Source organism: Orussus abietinus, unplaced genomic scaffold, assembly GCF_000612105.2.
Source record: "Orussus abietinus isolate OABI.00-Male unplaced genomic scaffold, Oabi_2.0 scaffold17, whole genome shotgun sequence".
Classification (NCBI taxonomy): Eukaryota; Metazoa; Arthropoda; class Insecta; order Hymenoptera; family Orussidae; genus Orussus; species Orussus abietinus.
This window is the reverse complement of record NW_019395988.1, coordinates 1,247,736-1,263,571: the sequence shown is the minus strand read 5'-3', so window position 1 is coordinate 1,263,571 and position 15,836 is coordinate 1,247,736. Positions and strand designations below refer to the sequence as shown.

Sequence of the window (15,836 nt, the reverse complement as noted above, 5' to 3'; positions counted from 1 at the left end):
GGGGCTCGATTCTCTTGATATTCTCTAACGCTAGCTGCGCAAACTACGTCCTCGTGTAGGAGTACGGCGAGTACCTGACTTTAAATTGTTTTAAGCAGAAGATTCATTGCCCGCAGCGCGTAAAGGTCAGTTCACCCGAGGTGAATGCTATCGTATTAATTCCGTGCTAATGTTCTTGATATTCGTTCTCAAAATTGGAACCCTATGCCCTCATTGTATAGGGTGAACTGTCCACAGAGAATGATTAATTAGTTAAGACGATATCGTTGGAGGGATCCGTGCATGTACGTATTCTCTTTGTCAACAGTGCATACAAATCGTGGAGAGGGTCCAGCGACTGGGCCTCTCCAGAGAGGAGTTCTTTGTGCTGAAGGCGTTGATCCTGACGAACAGCGACGTCAGGCTGGACGAGCCGCAAGCTCTGTACCGCTTTAGAGACTCGATATTGAACTCTTTGTCGGACTGCGTTGCCGCGATTCGACCTGGCCAGGCTTTAAGAGCCACTCAAAATATGTTCCTAGTGCTGCCGAGCCTGAGGCAGGCCGACGGAGTTGTCAGAAGATTCTGGTCTAGCGTCTACCGAACCGGCAAGGTGCCTATGAACAAGCTCTTCGTCGAGATGCTGGAGGCTGCCATCTACCGATGAGGGCTCTCAGGAATCGGTGGAGTCGAGACCGAGGCTCCTAAAACAATCCGCTAGGTGATTCCTAAACCGAGGATGGACCTAATTCACGCTGCTCCAGAGTCCGCGTACAGCTTACAAGCTCGACCAACGAAAAGAACGATCGAGCTTGCCAAGCTGGCCCTCTGGGTGCGAGAAGAAACTGATCCGAACACCTGCGTGAGCCAGTGAAACGATGTTACTTTCCCATTGGAAACCGAATGTCTAGGAATTTCTTTTGTCATTTAAATTAACCAGTATGAAGCTCGAAATGGCCCGATGAAGTCGCTAGCCAAACCTCTTTGGTAACAATTTTCCTTTGCCGTTTTCCGATAGGGAACTGTCCTGTTTGTTCGGAACATCGGCGCTTTTCTACCGATTCGGATGCACATAGTTTTCAGTTCGTCATGTATACGATTTATATATATAAATTTAATTTTTATGAAGGTTGTACGGGATAGGTACCTCCGAGCAATCGTCACCCTTAAGAATTTGTTGCGCTGCGTGTTTTTAAGTTGGAGGAGTGTGTGCATCCGTAGGGGCAGAAAAGTTGGCCGCGTTTATGATTAGGATTGGCAGGATGCGTCCGGAAAAGGACATCTTCGCACTTGGCCTGAATCGATAACCGAGATGTCTTTCGTTGAAAAAGTCAAAAGTTTATATTTTTAAGTACCCTTTTTACAGGTACGAGACGATACGTTGTTTTAGAGGCGAGGCATGTTTGGGGAGAAAAGTCGAGTGCGCGACTCCATTGTCCTTGTACGAATTCGTACGGGCTTTTTGTGTGTCTCGCTCGACACGGAATCAGGGCTCCACCGAATCGCGTTCAATTATTTTTTTCAAAGACGATCGGTTAAGTTGTCGCTAGGGTCGGTTTATCAAAATTGATGGAAGAGAACTAGACCACTTGGCGAAGAGTCCTGAAGTCCCGTAGTGATTCTGTACAAAGAGGAAACCAGTGAGATACCTTGTGAGCGATGAGCCGAGTAGTTCCTTAGTTGCCGAGACGGTAAAAAGAAGTGGAACGCGAAACCGAGACTTAATCTGTGGAACCTTGGAACCGTGGATCGTTAGAACCTCCTCATTTTTCTTCAAACAAACCGTACTTTGGAGGAATGCTGTACATCACAACATTTGGCATCACATTTTAATTGAACTCACGCCACCGGAATAGTTTAACATTGATTTAACGTCGGTACCTTAGGATGGTTTTTCATTTTTTTTTCCCCCGTTTAACGCGTTCGGCAATCTTGGATTTATGTTTTTCTTTTATTTACGTCGCGGATGCAAATGGAAATGTTTAGTTAAATTAGGACTCGCGTATGCACGTAGCGATCGATAAATCGGAAAGATGTCTTATTTGATTTTATTTAATTTCTTTTTCTTTTTATTCGACGAATAGTATCCGATTACGAGACAGCATTCTTCCACTGTGCGTTTTTTATTGTTACCAGGTGGGGTTCCTCGGTAGATCGGCCCAGTCCTTAGATCGCGATCGGAGGAATATTCTGGTGGAGTCGGCGAGGAGGGAACAGGCGATATTTTCTATTCTCCACTTTGTACACACAAAAGGCAACGAAATGGAAAATGCGAGGGGGGAAGCGTTTCGCGAAAGAATCGGCGATATTTTTTAGTTTCGATCAATCCTTTCCATCATGCCAGGCGATTCCTCGTGCGATCGGGCTCGATCGCCAGAAAAGAGGAGACGCACTTTATATAGTTTACCGGATTCCCATGTGATCGTGGAACGTCATTCGCACGTGCCACAAAGGAACGTAGGAGAAAATATATTCAGGGATCTTTATTATCTAGATATTATACTGTTAACGACGACCGGTGCGCGAGTCGTCCGCATAATATCGTCTCTTACGTGGCCGAAAAAGCCGGTCGCATCTATCGAACCATACGATTATTAATAATTAACGGAGCGTGGAATGAGACGACAGCAGGAAATTCTAAAAGAGGGCGTACACGGAGCTGGGCGAAGTACCGCTTGGGAAGGGTATTTCTTTTTCTTAACGCCTAGCTAGGGAGGGTATCGATATCGCATTGTTATCCCCATCTCTGAGTTCATCGGCGCGTCCGCCTCCTCGAGCTCGGTGGTTTATTAATAATTATTAAACATTAATCCCCATAGGGGGGACCGCGGCATTTTAGTGCAATACGCCAGGGGCTTGTCGATGGTACCCGCTCGACTATCGCAAACGCAATATTTTGATACACGCAAGATGAATTTGTTTTAAAATTAAGTAGACTACTCGTCGGCTAGTTGCGCCCTTTAGTTCTTATTGGAAGAAGGAAAGAAAAAAATGTGATTTCGCCGCGGAAGGTAGTTGCCCCCAGCCCAGGGTAACTCAATGTACCAGTTGTTCACCTCGCCCCGGTAATCGGAAAAGCTTGGCGCTGTCGGCAGAAAGCAGAGTTTGTGATAATGGTATCTTCGATTCGTGATCACTCGCCATGTTGATAGGCGTATCGCGTTCAAGCGCGCGGCCCGATGAGCGAATTAAATTAATTTCAACTGAATTGATATTCAGCACCGCGCAGCTCCCGAGGCATCTTTTTGTAACCCCATCAACGGAACGTTCATTTTCTTTGACATTACATTTAATCGCGCTTGAAGTCTGGATTTATGTCAATGGTAACCTCAGATTCCCTTTGCACCCCTGTTATCGCGTACCTGGTGAAAGCGTTTCTTTTCATCCCCGGAAATCTCGTTTCGTCCTTTCCCTGCATTTAGCCTCGCGCGCGCGAACAGCTGATCGCCACAACCCGCCGAGTTCGTTTTCGGCCGAGACAAGGTCGCGCCATTACCTCGTTAGGCAATCTCATTAACGGCGGTCCGTTTCTGAGCGTGTAGTAGCTAGAATAATAAAACTAATTGATATAACGAAGTGGAGAGCATGGCTGTTGAGCCGCGGCGAATTCCGCGGTACCCCGGGCGGCCCGAAATACCTCTGGGACGGTTCTCCTCTCCTTCTTTTTCCGCCGCCGTGTCCCCTCTTCGACTCGTCTCGCCAGAAAACGACCGAGAGGAAAGGAAGGCCCGAAAAATCATAGGAAATAGGAAGCAATCCGAAATTTCTTTCCTTAAGCCGATGCGAAAGTGCCGACTCGGCGGGTCTCGTTTATGAAACTTCTCCGAACTGGGTGTAACCGAGTCGTTTGAAAATTTCCAACGGGAATATGGAGGCTATAAGAAATGAAATTCTAATTGTTTACGAATTTGTTTTTGGGTATTTTTTAATATTTTGTATTACGAGTGAAATTTTAAGGGTGTCAAGACCTTTATCGCTTCCATACTCACGTTGTGCATACTGCAGAAACGTTACAGGGTGCCCTAAATTTTTACCTGGCAGGTAATTTCAGGCTCTCACCTCCGTTTTTTCTTTTTTTCCCCTCGAGGATTTCTTTCGCGTTTCTTCTCCCCTTAAACCGTCGTCCGGAACTGGCGAGACGAGATTCTGTATCGAACTGTGATATCTTGCGTTACGAGGCGCATTAATCGTGTATATTGTACATTATGAACCGTGTTCGCGCCTGCGCGGCAGCTCGTTCAGCCTTTCCCGCGCCGCCCGGAAGTGCCGCGGCAACCAAAAGTATTTCGGATTATCGATCGTATTCCGTCCACGATCCGAAGCTTCGCCCTTAAGGGGGTGCGAAAGTGGCATCCGAAGAGTCAATCGATCATGAAACTTTACCCCTAAGTACACCGAATCGTTTCAAACTTGACAACCTGAACACGGGGGCTATAAGGAAGGTCTTGACCCTAATGGAATTAAATTTCTTTACACAAAATTGTTTAAACGTCTACGAAGAAATTTGTAAAAAGTGGTAATTTCGAGTCTGAGGACCTTATGATTATATTGTAAAATTCGAATTTATTCGGTACACCCTGTTTGGAGATAAGTCTCGTTAAGGGGAACTCTTCGACGTCACTTTCGCATCGCCTTAACGAAATCCTTGGGAGGTCGTAGATAAGAGGAACGCGACTCGAAAGACCCTTAAAATTGCGATATGGTGTTGGAGGCCCTTAAGGGGGTCCACGAGCAGGTTCGCCGTGGCCGGTAGGATCGTAGTCTCAGGGTTTCAACAAACAAACAAACAAACGATACAATACAAAAACCTACAAACCTATAAGCAAATGAATATATATATATATATATATAAAAAAATGAATAATTATATTGATAGATAAGCATATACGAGAGCGCGCAGAGGGAGGCGTTTTAATATTATAGCTCGTACGTTACGTAAGTGATGCTTGCATGTTACAAGACGATGGTGGAACATTAACCACGCTTCGTGCTCGGTAAATACCACACACTTGCAGTAATGCGTCGATCAAGTGCAAGGACGCGCAATGGCGTCGCAGCGTATTTCGCGGGAGAGGCGTTCTTCCTCGGATAGACAATGCGACGAAAGATTTGCATGAAACATTGCCTCGTAAAAGATCACGAAACGAGTCACGAGGGTGTTGCTTACGAGTCCTCGTTTGGGACTCGTGTCTTGGAACATCGGAGGCGCGGCGGACTTTGTTTCGATTTTGGTCTCGAGAGAACGCCGCTCGGGCTCAGCTGCATGTACATACAATATACATATATATAATATACATACGTATGTATAAGTTGACGATGAGGATTGCGAGATTGTCGAACGATGTCCTTCATTTGCCTCGATGCGACTTTCAGCGCGGAAAGAAGATGGCCGACCGAGGGAGGCGCTCGCGGGGCGAACCGCGAATCGCAAGTTTTTTGTTCGGGGCATTAGCAAGTTACGGTTCGTTTAGTTTACGGAGTAGTATGAGGAGATACGATGTACAGAAATCGGCAACACTTTTGGGGCCCAAGATCGCAAAATTACCAGCATTTTAGGTCATTTACATCGGTAGGAATTTCCTTCCTTTCAGTTCCCTTATTTCCCGCGCGTGGCGCTCGCAACGTTAGATCGGTGGTCTTGAGTCTCGATTTTGGGATCACTTTTTGGAACCGACTATTGGCGTTGTGTCTCCTTATACTATTTCATGGTTTAGTTTATGTCAAGGTACTTTCGGGGAAGGGAATCGAGGTCTTGAGAATTTGGAGCCTCGCCCGTCGACGGGCGCGGAGACCTCGGCCCCGTTCCCCCCTAGTCGTCGCTGGGTCTGGGGAAATGGCCAAAATGTATTTTTTCCTGAGTGCGGGCCACTCTCGAATCGACGTCCCGAGGTTTCCCGGTGGCAGGAGGTAATCGATACCGAACTCCCCGGCCTCGGAAATGCGATCCTTCCTCGGGACCAGGGACGACTTCCGCTTCCGGCCCCGCGGGCTCGCGACTCGCTCGCTCGGCGCGACGGAAAGCTCGTTTCTGTCGCCATTATAAATATGTACGTAGCTACTTTGTAATTAATGTAGTAGACCTATGTATAATTTTTATATATATACACCCCCTCACACCCCGGTAGGGAGAGACATCACCGATCGCGACGTTAAGGGGATGCGAAAGTGGCTTCCGAGGGCTCGATCGTTCGTGGAACCTTTTCCCGAATTGAGGCTACCTAATCGTTTCTAACTTTACAACGTGAACAGGGAAGCCGTAAGGGAGGTCCTGACGCCCATGGAATTTCATTTTTAATACCACATTTTTAAAATACCTGTAAAGAAATTTTGAAACGGCTCAAATTTCCTGGGTGTCAGGACCTTCCCTAGAGCCTCCTTATTCACATTGTCAATTTTGATACGATTCGATGCACCCGGTTCAGAAAAAAGTTTCATCTAAGAGATTTCTGGGATTGCCAGTTTCACGTCGCCTTAACGATCGGCGCGAGCAGCGCCTCCACCCGGCTGGGATTTAAGCGCACTCGCCCAACGCGAAATTTGTCAGGACACTCGAGAGAATAAAAGGACGTTGCATCGAAAGTGTGTTGCGAACCTTTGGTTGCCTTGCTCGCTTTCTTCTTTTATCATGTGATAGGTGACAACGAAATTCTTTGGCCGGACTTTTTAGGGCAAATTTTGTCCATGTCACTATTCGACGCGTATGAAGAAATGTCCTCGATTTCCTTGGTCAACATTTTTTTTTGCTATCTTATGCTCTTGCGTTTCTTCCCGTACGTTTTAATTCGGAACCGGAAAATGGGAAGACGCGTTATTTAATCCACGCAAACGCGTTATGACGACCGCTTATCACCGGAGATGACACTTGATACCTGGCTCGCCATTGTGCGCGACACCTCACAGCTGAGCGAGCAAATTTTTCTCAACTAGATCTCAATTCGTACAATTTATGCATTAAGTAAGACCAAGTGACGATTGACAAGCTAATAATATAATTTTTTGGAATATCTATAATGCCCTTGGCGTTGGGAAGAAATTATTTGGAAATTTCTCGGAGAAAAGATCAAAATTTGGGGACGGGTGTTCTCTGTCTCATGCTCTAAAGGTTAACCGTTGACAAAAAAGAATCTGAATGTGGTTTCACGTCAGCCGGTTAAATCTTATATCTTTTTGTTACTTTGTAGAATTTTCTTTTTGGGGCCTTAGGGATTTTCGGTTCGCGAGGATTTCTTCTAATGTCTGGATTTTCAGCGGGGACTTTGAAAGGCGAAATTCGGCAGATTTTGGGCGAATTGACCGAGGGGCAAATGGCTCGCTCGAGGTTCGGCAAACAGTGGGAGAATTTTGCAAACACTGCTGGCCATCCACTCGAGCACGCCGGCGAAAGAATCCGATCTCGCCAGTCGCCTCGGCAGCCATGTTCCGTAAAGTCCTTCTCTACGTTTCCCTAAATTTCGCCGCGGCCATTGTGTCCGCCAGAAAGGGTGAGGGGACGATTTTTCCTTTTCGCTCGTGCGATTAATCACGCCCCGGGGCGAGATGAAAAATTTCGCGCATAAGACTCGTGAAACGTATTCTTAAATTGGATCTTCCGATTAGAATTTTCCCCTGTCAAATGTCTCTCGGAGGGCTCGGGTAGGATTAACGAGGGGAGGTGTCAAAAAGAGAGATCGCCCGAGACAGGGAAATGCGAAATGAAACTGAGACCTTTCAAGGCTTTACTGCCTGCACTTTTCTCCCGGCGGGAAAAATCGAGTGACCCTCTCTAAGAGTTATATCAAGGATTTTAGAAGAGAAACGCCGCTAGGAAGTTAAGCCGAATAATTCCCGATTTCGAGAAAAGTATAACCTACGTCGCGAGGTTCTTATTCCTGTATAAGTAGAAATGGAATTTCTCGGTCGGGCGAAGATTCGCTCGTGGTCGCGTCTGGCTATTTGCGGTTTTTTCCCCTCCGGGAATTATTGTCCAGCTCGTTTATTTAATCTTTTATTTCTAACGATTTTCACCTGGAATTACGGTTAATAAATGTTACTCCGGTTAATACGGAGGTAAGTGTAGGAAATGTTTAATGTGCAATTGCAGTCCAGGACTTGAAAGACGGGCCGACACTGCCGGCTTGTCTTCCCGTTGACCTGGTGGACCTCGAAGAGTATATTTCGACGTTGAACTTGACGAACGAGCCGACTTTGGAGACACTTGGGAGAGATCCACACGACAGGAGAAATGTCTCGATTTTTGGCGACCGCCAGACGGACTGGTCTCGACTTTTTTCACTCTACGAGGCCCAACCGGAGGATTCGATTCTTCGGGAGCAGCTTCGTCGCCTCTTCCGAGTTTTACTCGTCGGCTATGAACAGGCGAAGGGACTCACTCCCGTGATCGACCAACAGAAAGATCAGAAAATGAGGTGAGTGGCTTCAAGGCGATGTGAAACACCTAGAGAAGTTTCATATGTCGATGAGAAAAATTCTAAATACCTACGCTACCGACGCTCATATTTATATTAACAGCTGTAACGACGTCTTTCGTTTTTTAAAGCTCGATCGCTAGTCAGGAAGAAATTTCACCGGGGACGATGAACAGTATTTCGGAGACCAGGGGACCGACCTTATCGACCACGGGTTGGAGTACTGGGGAAATGAAGACGGTAAGTCCTGGTGATAACAACCAACCGAGTAAATGCATGGAAATGTAAGTTGCGGTTTTTCTCGACAGACTGTTGGGTATGAAACTCCAAATGAGGCGAAGACGTCTTCTACGAGGTTGAAGAATGACGCGACGTCATTTCCCGAGGATGGTACTGCAAGTTTCACGGATGATTACAAGATATCGCAATCTAGTTCGAATGAAATTTTAGGCACAAATAATGTTTCGGTGAACTCTGAAACGTCAAACGACGGAGCTAAATTATTTCATACTAAAACAAAGTCTGATCAGCTGATTATACCAGAAGTGAAGAAAATTAGTCATGATTCGTCTGAATCGATGGAGGCAGAAAAAGTCTCCTATTATTTATCAACGGAAAAAGTCACGATTGGAACGTCAAATAAGGAACACGATGATAAATACATATTAGAGAACTTCGATCCATCGCGAAGAAATCAATGGGAGGGAATTAACGACAAACCAACGTCTATCCAATTTGCATACACTCCACCAATCTCTTCTGGCAGTACAATGTTGACAGATAATATATTTATTGACGATGAAGAATCTGTAAATGGAAATCGCGTAACAGAGTGTGAATTTACCGAGGAAGATTTATCCGAGTACCCGCAAGAGACCGAAAAGTTAATCACATCAACAATGGCGGCGGTTGAATCAACCCGGAATAAAGAAGCTGCAGTTTCCAGATTAAACGATCTCAAGAAAATCCGGTTGACATTGTTTCCCAGATCTGACATCAACAGGGAAGGCATATTTGATACATCGGATGAAGAGGTTCCTATAAAGGATTTACTTGACAGCAACAAAGTCGATTTTTCTAACCCCAAGTCACCAACAGGCGTCACGGAGCGATCGAAGGGGATATTATTAAAAAATTCGGATGTCAAGAATTATGGAGAAAATTCATATTATTCAGGGTCATCGGGAAGGGAAAAGACACCCGATGGGCCACCTTCGGAGACTAGTACAGTTCTTGGGAGCAGTTTTGGCCAAGTTCTCTTCCAAGCCAACGTCCCGAAATTGTCCAAAATGGCGGAGGCGTCCTCGGAGGGCGAAAAGGATGCGGAGGTCGAAGAAACGTCAAAAACGGTCGGTCGGACACCTCGGACCACCTTTTCCCCGAGGAAAGTGGACGAAAGGGGGAAAATGCTAACCGACCCAGGGTCTGACGAACTTTTACCGCCTGTCGATGGTAACGGCAGTTTCTCGGCCAATTTCTCGGGAATTTCAAGCGGAGTTCCCGAAGTGACCTCCACCGAGAAGAACTCCCGGGCCCGGTTTTCCGTTTCGAAGTTTGAGATAAGTTCCACGAGGGATCGGAATTTCGAGAGCTTCACCTCGGAGCCGACTTTGACGAGTAAAACAAACGATCCCGGAAAGACGAATCCAACTGGGATTTACGGAGATCCCGAGGGAAGTTCCGGGATGACCTTCAACCCTTCGGGTCAGCCAGGTCGGGCAATTCCGAATCGTCTCGGAGTCACGCTTAATCTTCGCCTTCCTGACGGCTCCTTTGACAATGCGGAGATGAAGGAGTCGGGATTGCCGGGGAGACAATCTAATACCGAAGAGGCGTCCCCCCCAAATATCTGGGAGAATAGCCAACCTGATCGCTCTGAAATGCAGATCGATGCAGCGCCGAGCACGTCTGCATCCACGAGGCACCCCGACCTGGGGGATGATCTCGAAGTGGATTCCCCTGGTCCCCTTGAAACGAGCACGACTTTAATAAATACTGATTCGGGTCAGGATAAAATCAACACCGACGTAACAAACGTGGGCTTTGAGGAGTTGACAAATTCTGGGAATGAAAAATTAGGGAAAAACGCTTCTTTACAAAATGTCGACCTGGAATTAACAAGTAGGAAGGAAAACGCGTCGTTAAGTGCTCAGGATGAGGAAGGTAGGACAGGATCTTTGGCACCCGATAAGTCGACAGTGGTTTCTATCGATCACGAGGAGTCTGAAAATTTAGAAGATGATAATACAGGTGGGATACATGAATTTGTAGGGAAGAAGAAAGCGGATGTCGTTTCCAGTCTAGGTCGTACCGTCGCAACCGTGTCTACTGACTTGAGACTAAGTACCTTGAAAGGTACCAACGTTCCGGACGATTTGAGGGAACCACCTGCAAAGACGGTAATCAAAGTAAACTATCCGACGATTTCCAGTATCTGGCCAGTTTCATTCAAGCTAAAAGAAACGGTGCCAATGGTGGATGGTCCTCCAGAAAGTGAGGTTTCCGGAGATTCTCGAAGCAACAGTATTCCCGGGAAATATAGGAACGACGTGGATAATTATATTCATTCGAAGGACCCATCTTATATTTCCGACGATAGAAATAAAATGAGTCCACCGATAGTATTTAAAAAATCCCCAAGTAGACCAAAGACATGGGATAGATTTACGCCGGCCAAGAGCAATCGACATGAACAACGATATCGCCTTTTGCAAGAGGGTGCTTTGGTGCCAAAAGAAACTTTAGGTACCAGGAAAAATATGGTACGACCTGGAAAACGAGATAGTCCGGGAAAGAACATGGAACAAAGGTACAGGTGGTTTTACAACCAAGGACAACCTCAAGTCGTCGCGAACGAGATTGGAATAAAGTGTAAAAATGCAACGTGATCTACCATTCCCTCATCTGGTAGAGTTATTGTAAATTTCTTCGATTCTTCATATCGCTACCGGAAGTTAATAAATTCGTAACTGGTCCTCATTCGGCTCATTATTTACGAGGGGAGCACCTGGTAACGTCACCGTGGCTTTACGAGGCCCCGTAAACGGATTTCCGGATTATCCCGTAAACGGTATGGGCGCGATCCGACGCGTTGGTCGCGCGTAAGTATCTCCTTCCTTGTCGCTCTCGCGCGGCGGCGCCTCGCTCCCTCTCGCTCCCACTCGTTGGTTCGGACCTCGCGCCAAGTCGGTCGACTCCGGGCAGAGGCCACTCTTCCATTAGTCCGTTTCCGCGGTTTTTCCGCAATCGCGGATTCGCGGTAATAAAGGCAATCCTCATGCGGCGCATTTTCATGCGTGCCCCGGCATTCCGGTATGCGTCGCAGTTGAAAGGAGCGAATATATATATATATATATTTTACGATATCGCTAAAGTTTATGGTACCATTTGCGGTCGGACTTTTATCGTTGCGCGGTTAGAAGCGGTTGCCGCCGAAAGAGGTTAGGGAAGACCGACCTCCTGCGGGGAGACCACGTGGCCGCCGCTATGACAATTACCGGTTCGCAATTATTATAAGTAAAACTCCAGAAATTCGTGTTTTCTGAGTCGTACAATAATTTCGTGCTAATGGGTATACATTTGGTGTAAGAATAAGGAAACTCAAATTAAAGACACGATGCCGCGTGAATTTTCCTCCACTCTTCCCGATGATGCATTCGCCCTCAGGAAACGTTCTGGATGGTCGGTAGGCATCCTTCAATCGAAATCAGGATAAATGAAAGAACGCTATCCAGGTTTGAATCGGTGCACAAAATGGCTTTCAATAAATATCCGTTCTTCGGAGGAAATCCGCTCTAGGGAGGAATCGAGAGCGGCCCGGTCAATGGGCAGGGAGGATCGGCTCGGGTGCAGAGAAGAGACGTCGGGTCAATAAGGCTAAGAGGTACTTAGTGTCTTATTACTGAAAACTGTATACGCGATTTGGCACACGCGATGCGAGGGAGGAGGAAGCACGAGGTCCTCGTCGTTGCGGGAAGCGGACCGAGGCGAGTAATTGGCCTCGTCGAATTCAATCGATGTCTAGCCCAAGTTCGATCGGCGATTGCGCCCTGGAATCCGCTTTGGGACTTCGGATATTAATTCCAATCTGCATAAATGCATAATAATAAAGCCAAAGTCTGGCTAAGGGTGACCCATCGAGCGTCCTCCCTTCCTTTCCACCCCGCCGCCGGTATATTTATTTCTTCAAGGCATATTCTAGGTCCTCTCCCGAAATTCCCGAATCCGGATCAGACGAAGGTGGCCTTGCGAGATCCAGCAATTGTTCCCGAGGTTCAATTAGACACCGACAGCCGGGAACTCCCTTCGTCTCGGACCCGTCCCGTCCGCGATCTCTTCCGGATGTCGACCGCCGTCGTTAGATATCCCTAATAATAGATATTAATTAGAGGGAGTTTCTGCCGGGCAATTTCAATCCCCGTAGACGATTGCTCGTGCCAGGCTGCTCTTCGCGGAGGGTTTGCCAGTTAAACTCGAGTAAAACGTAGGAGAAATATTTAATAAGGCACCACGCGGCTTCGAAGAGATACCTTTTCGATCGGATGACTTACTTCGGGCGAGGGGTTCCTACAGGACACCGATGTTCCCCTTGGATAATAGTTTATCGCCCCGCGTAAATTTCTTCGGCTACATTAAAGGTTTCCATACGGTGGCACGGATCGTCGCGCTGCAAATCAGATCGTTATCACGCATTTTATGAGTCGTCCCCATCGTTATCGTATACCGTTGATGGGCCAGATTTTAGGTCACATCAGGGCTCACCCTGTACCGCGATGGCGATATCCTGCGATCCGTCCTGATCTGCGTTAACCATAAAAGTCATATTTGGGGAGACGTTCAAGGCGACGTAAAAATCGCCAAACGGCCCCGACATCTCTATGATCACGATGAAATGTAAAATTCTAATCTCAATTATAATTAAAAATAAATGAAATGTAAAAGATATTAAAATTTTAAGAAAAATGGATCGCGGAATTTGGTCCTTACAGATCGGTAAAAATCACCTTCCACGCCACCTCGGCGCGTAGAAGTGAGTCTTAACCACCCGATACGTCTCAATTACGTTAAATAAACAACGTCAATTTGAATATCTTCAGAAGGGAAGGGAAATGTAGGCAGTCGTGTTTACGCCGGAGAGGAAGACTCGGTGTAACCATTCCCGGGAGTGGAAGTTAAGAAGTCTTTGCCGAGGATCGGGACAATTATTTTTCCGAGTACCGTAAGACCGGCGCCCGTTGACCCGGCAATGCTAATTCTTACTAATTGGTCGCATTACTCTCGTTTCATTGACCTGCCGCAGTTTCGCCGGAGAGACGCGAATCTCGCCCTTTTGTCTCCGGCCGACACCTCTTCCCCTCGAGGACTTTGTTCTTTGCTCCCCTTAATTAATTACAATTTCTTTCGACTAAATTTACGTCCCTTCGGGCTGCGGATTCTCCTCCGAGGTTTCCCCTTCGCCCTCGAACGTCAATCCGAGTTTATGCCCCGATCCATGGCGTACGGACAAATGAACGATATCAACGCCTGCGATCGAGATCGCCTTCCTTCGCTACTTCGATCTGGGTTTAATGGAATCTTTTACGCGTCGCTTCCCGTGGACCCAATCATGGTTTTCCTCCCTCACGGAACTATATATACACCTTATTACAGTACCTTCGACGTTAATATCGCCATTTCCGCAAGTCCGCAGGAAGCTACAGGACGAAAATCGGGCCGGAAATCTCTATCCCCGGTTCCACTAACCTCGGTCAAAGAGCTAATCCTCGGTTACAATAAATTCCCCCTTCCGCCACATTTCAACGGCAGGTTAACTTCCTCTAACCGCCGTTTAGAGTAACCAGCCAAATTCGATCGTTTAGCTTCAATTAATCTAACTTCAACCTAAAAAGTACACAAATGTAAGGAAACAATGGATTATATTGAGGATGTATTAACAACTGACAGCTGATCACGCGATTCGTTATGTGATATTCCCGAGTTACTAATCAGGGGTACTTTGAGAATTTTGAGAACGGTCCATTCAATTACATTTGGTGCAGCCTTTGTCGCGTTGTTTGACCGTAATTGCGATTTTTTCCCCCCTTTAAGGGGATGAAGCTTTCCGAGGTTTCTCGCCTGGGCTTTCAGCCGAGTGTCGGGGTGAAAAGCCCTAGGCTCTCCCTCTTTAAATCCCCAGGACCCAAACAGCGGAGGTGCAGACGGTATACGTTATACGCGGCACCACTTTTCGGCTTCGGTACCAGGATTTGATTGTTCCGAGGCTCGTTCCCGGGACAAAGGGAAGTGGGGCTCATAATGCCCCTCTACCAGCTGGCCATTTTTTATTTCCCCATGATTCAGGCTGACCACCCAGGTTCTCTTCTGTGCTTTCTTTCCCCGGATATCTCCTTGCTCCTTCGTGGAGTCCCCTTTTTGGAGGTGCCTCGACATAAGCACTGGGTCAACTGATCATTTTTTTACCGACCTCACGATTCCTCGCTGGTGGAGTGAAGAATTCGAAATTCGGGGCCCAGGGTGGAGGGGTGATAACGAGTGGTTTGTTTATTTATAAATTCTAGCCTCATTTACGAGCCGAGCTCGTCTCGGGTTTAATTGAACCGATGGAGGAACTCGGTCGAGTGAGAGACGATCTTCGCGGGGGGGCTCGATAAACTCGGGGAAGTCGGAGGGTTGAATATTCCGAGGTAGGATTTTCCGCGGTGGGAAATAAAGCCCGTCGATGATGTCGGCCGAAGTGGAAATTGCAACGGCGGAGAGTGAACGAAGTGATCCCCCGCAGAATAGATGGATCATAAACACCCCGTGGAGAGATGGGCGAGAGAAAGCGCCGTAGAGATGCCGCGAGAGAGGTAATCATCTTTATACCTCATTTCTCAAAAACCGCTCCTGTCGCTTTGAGTTAAACGAGGGAGCCTCCACCCTGGCCCCCCTTTCCATCTCGCCCGCCCTTTGTGCCGCGATACAAAGAATTAGAAGAGCGAGCATCGATAAATTCGCACCTGTCGACGGGCGTATCCGTGCCTTTTCTCTCAAATCGACATACCGATCCGCTCGGTAGAAATTTCTTAGACGTTGCGCCGTACCTTTAACGAGAATGGACCCGGCGAGTACTCTTTGTAAATAGTCAATGAGATGGCACTTCCACCCCCGCCCCGAGCGCTCGCCAAGTCTCTTTGTCCCGTTCCAGGGGAGGCAGCGATACGAAGGAAATGATTTCCACCCAGGGGGATCCGATCGTTGCAATTTTCCAGGGTCCCCTGTCCTCGCAAAGGGCTCCCCCAGGTGGGTCGAGGGTGCGAAAGAAAAATCCCCCCGGATCGAGGCTCCCGAGCTCAAAGGGGGTGCGCCCCCGAAAACTGCACCCAGTCCTCGGACCCGGGGAGATCACTAAAAAGTCATGCCATATTTCATAATGCATAAGCGGGTGAAATATACCCTAGGTGGATTTTATGC

The 15,836-nt window shown here is 47.3% G+C and overlaps 2 protein-coding genes across 9 annotated transcripts in view; both read left to right on the top strand.

The window, feature by feature from the left end:
- LOC105702440 (steroid hormone receptor ERR1) overlaps positions 1 to 6,558 on the top strand; it is a 28,291-nt gene extending 21,733 nt beyond the window's left edge. For 7 of the 8 annotated variants that reach the window (XM_012430012.2, XM_012430011.2, XM_012430007.2 and 4 more), the window contains one exon: positions 308 to 6,558. In XM_012430012.2, coding sequence (XP_012285435.1) covers positions 308 to 646 — 339 coding nt within the window. In that variant the 3' untranslated portion in view covers positions 647 to 6,558. The remainder of the gene's footprint in view (positions 1 to 307) is intronic. The other variant, XM_012430015.2, reaches the window with a different exon arrangement.
- Positions 6,559 to 7,393: 835 nt separating this feature from the next.
- On the top strand, positions 7,394 to 11,649 carry LOC105702347. Its single transcript, XM_012429846.2, has 4 exons — positions 7,394 to 7,460; positions 8,060 to 8,384; positions 8,516 to 8,624; positions 8,693 to 11,649. The coding sequence occupies exons 1-4, from the start codon at positions 7,394 to 7,396 to the stop codon at positions 11,270 to 11,272; spliced, it is 3,081 nt and encodes a 1,026-aa protein (XP_012285269.1). The 3' UTR covers positions 11,273 to 11,649.
- The last annotated feature ends 4,187 nt before the right edge of the window (positions 11,650 to 15,836 follow it).

Bases quoted from the DNA above. Each gene is read 5' to 3' on its own strand.
- LOC105702347 (XM_012429846.2), top strand. From the start codon at position 7,394: ATGTTCCGTAAAGTCCTTCTCTACGTTTCCCTAAATTTCGCCGCGGCC. The intron at 8,385-8,515 runs GTGAGTGGCTTC...CGTTTTTTAAAG, and splicing joins CAGAAAGATCAGAAAATGAG to CTCGATCGCTAGTCAGGAAG. The intron at 8,625-8,692 runs GTAAGTCCTGGT...TTTTCTCGACAG, and splicing joins GTACTGGGGAAATGAAGACG to ACTGTTGGGTATGAAACTCC.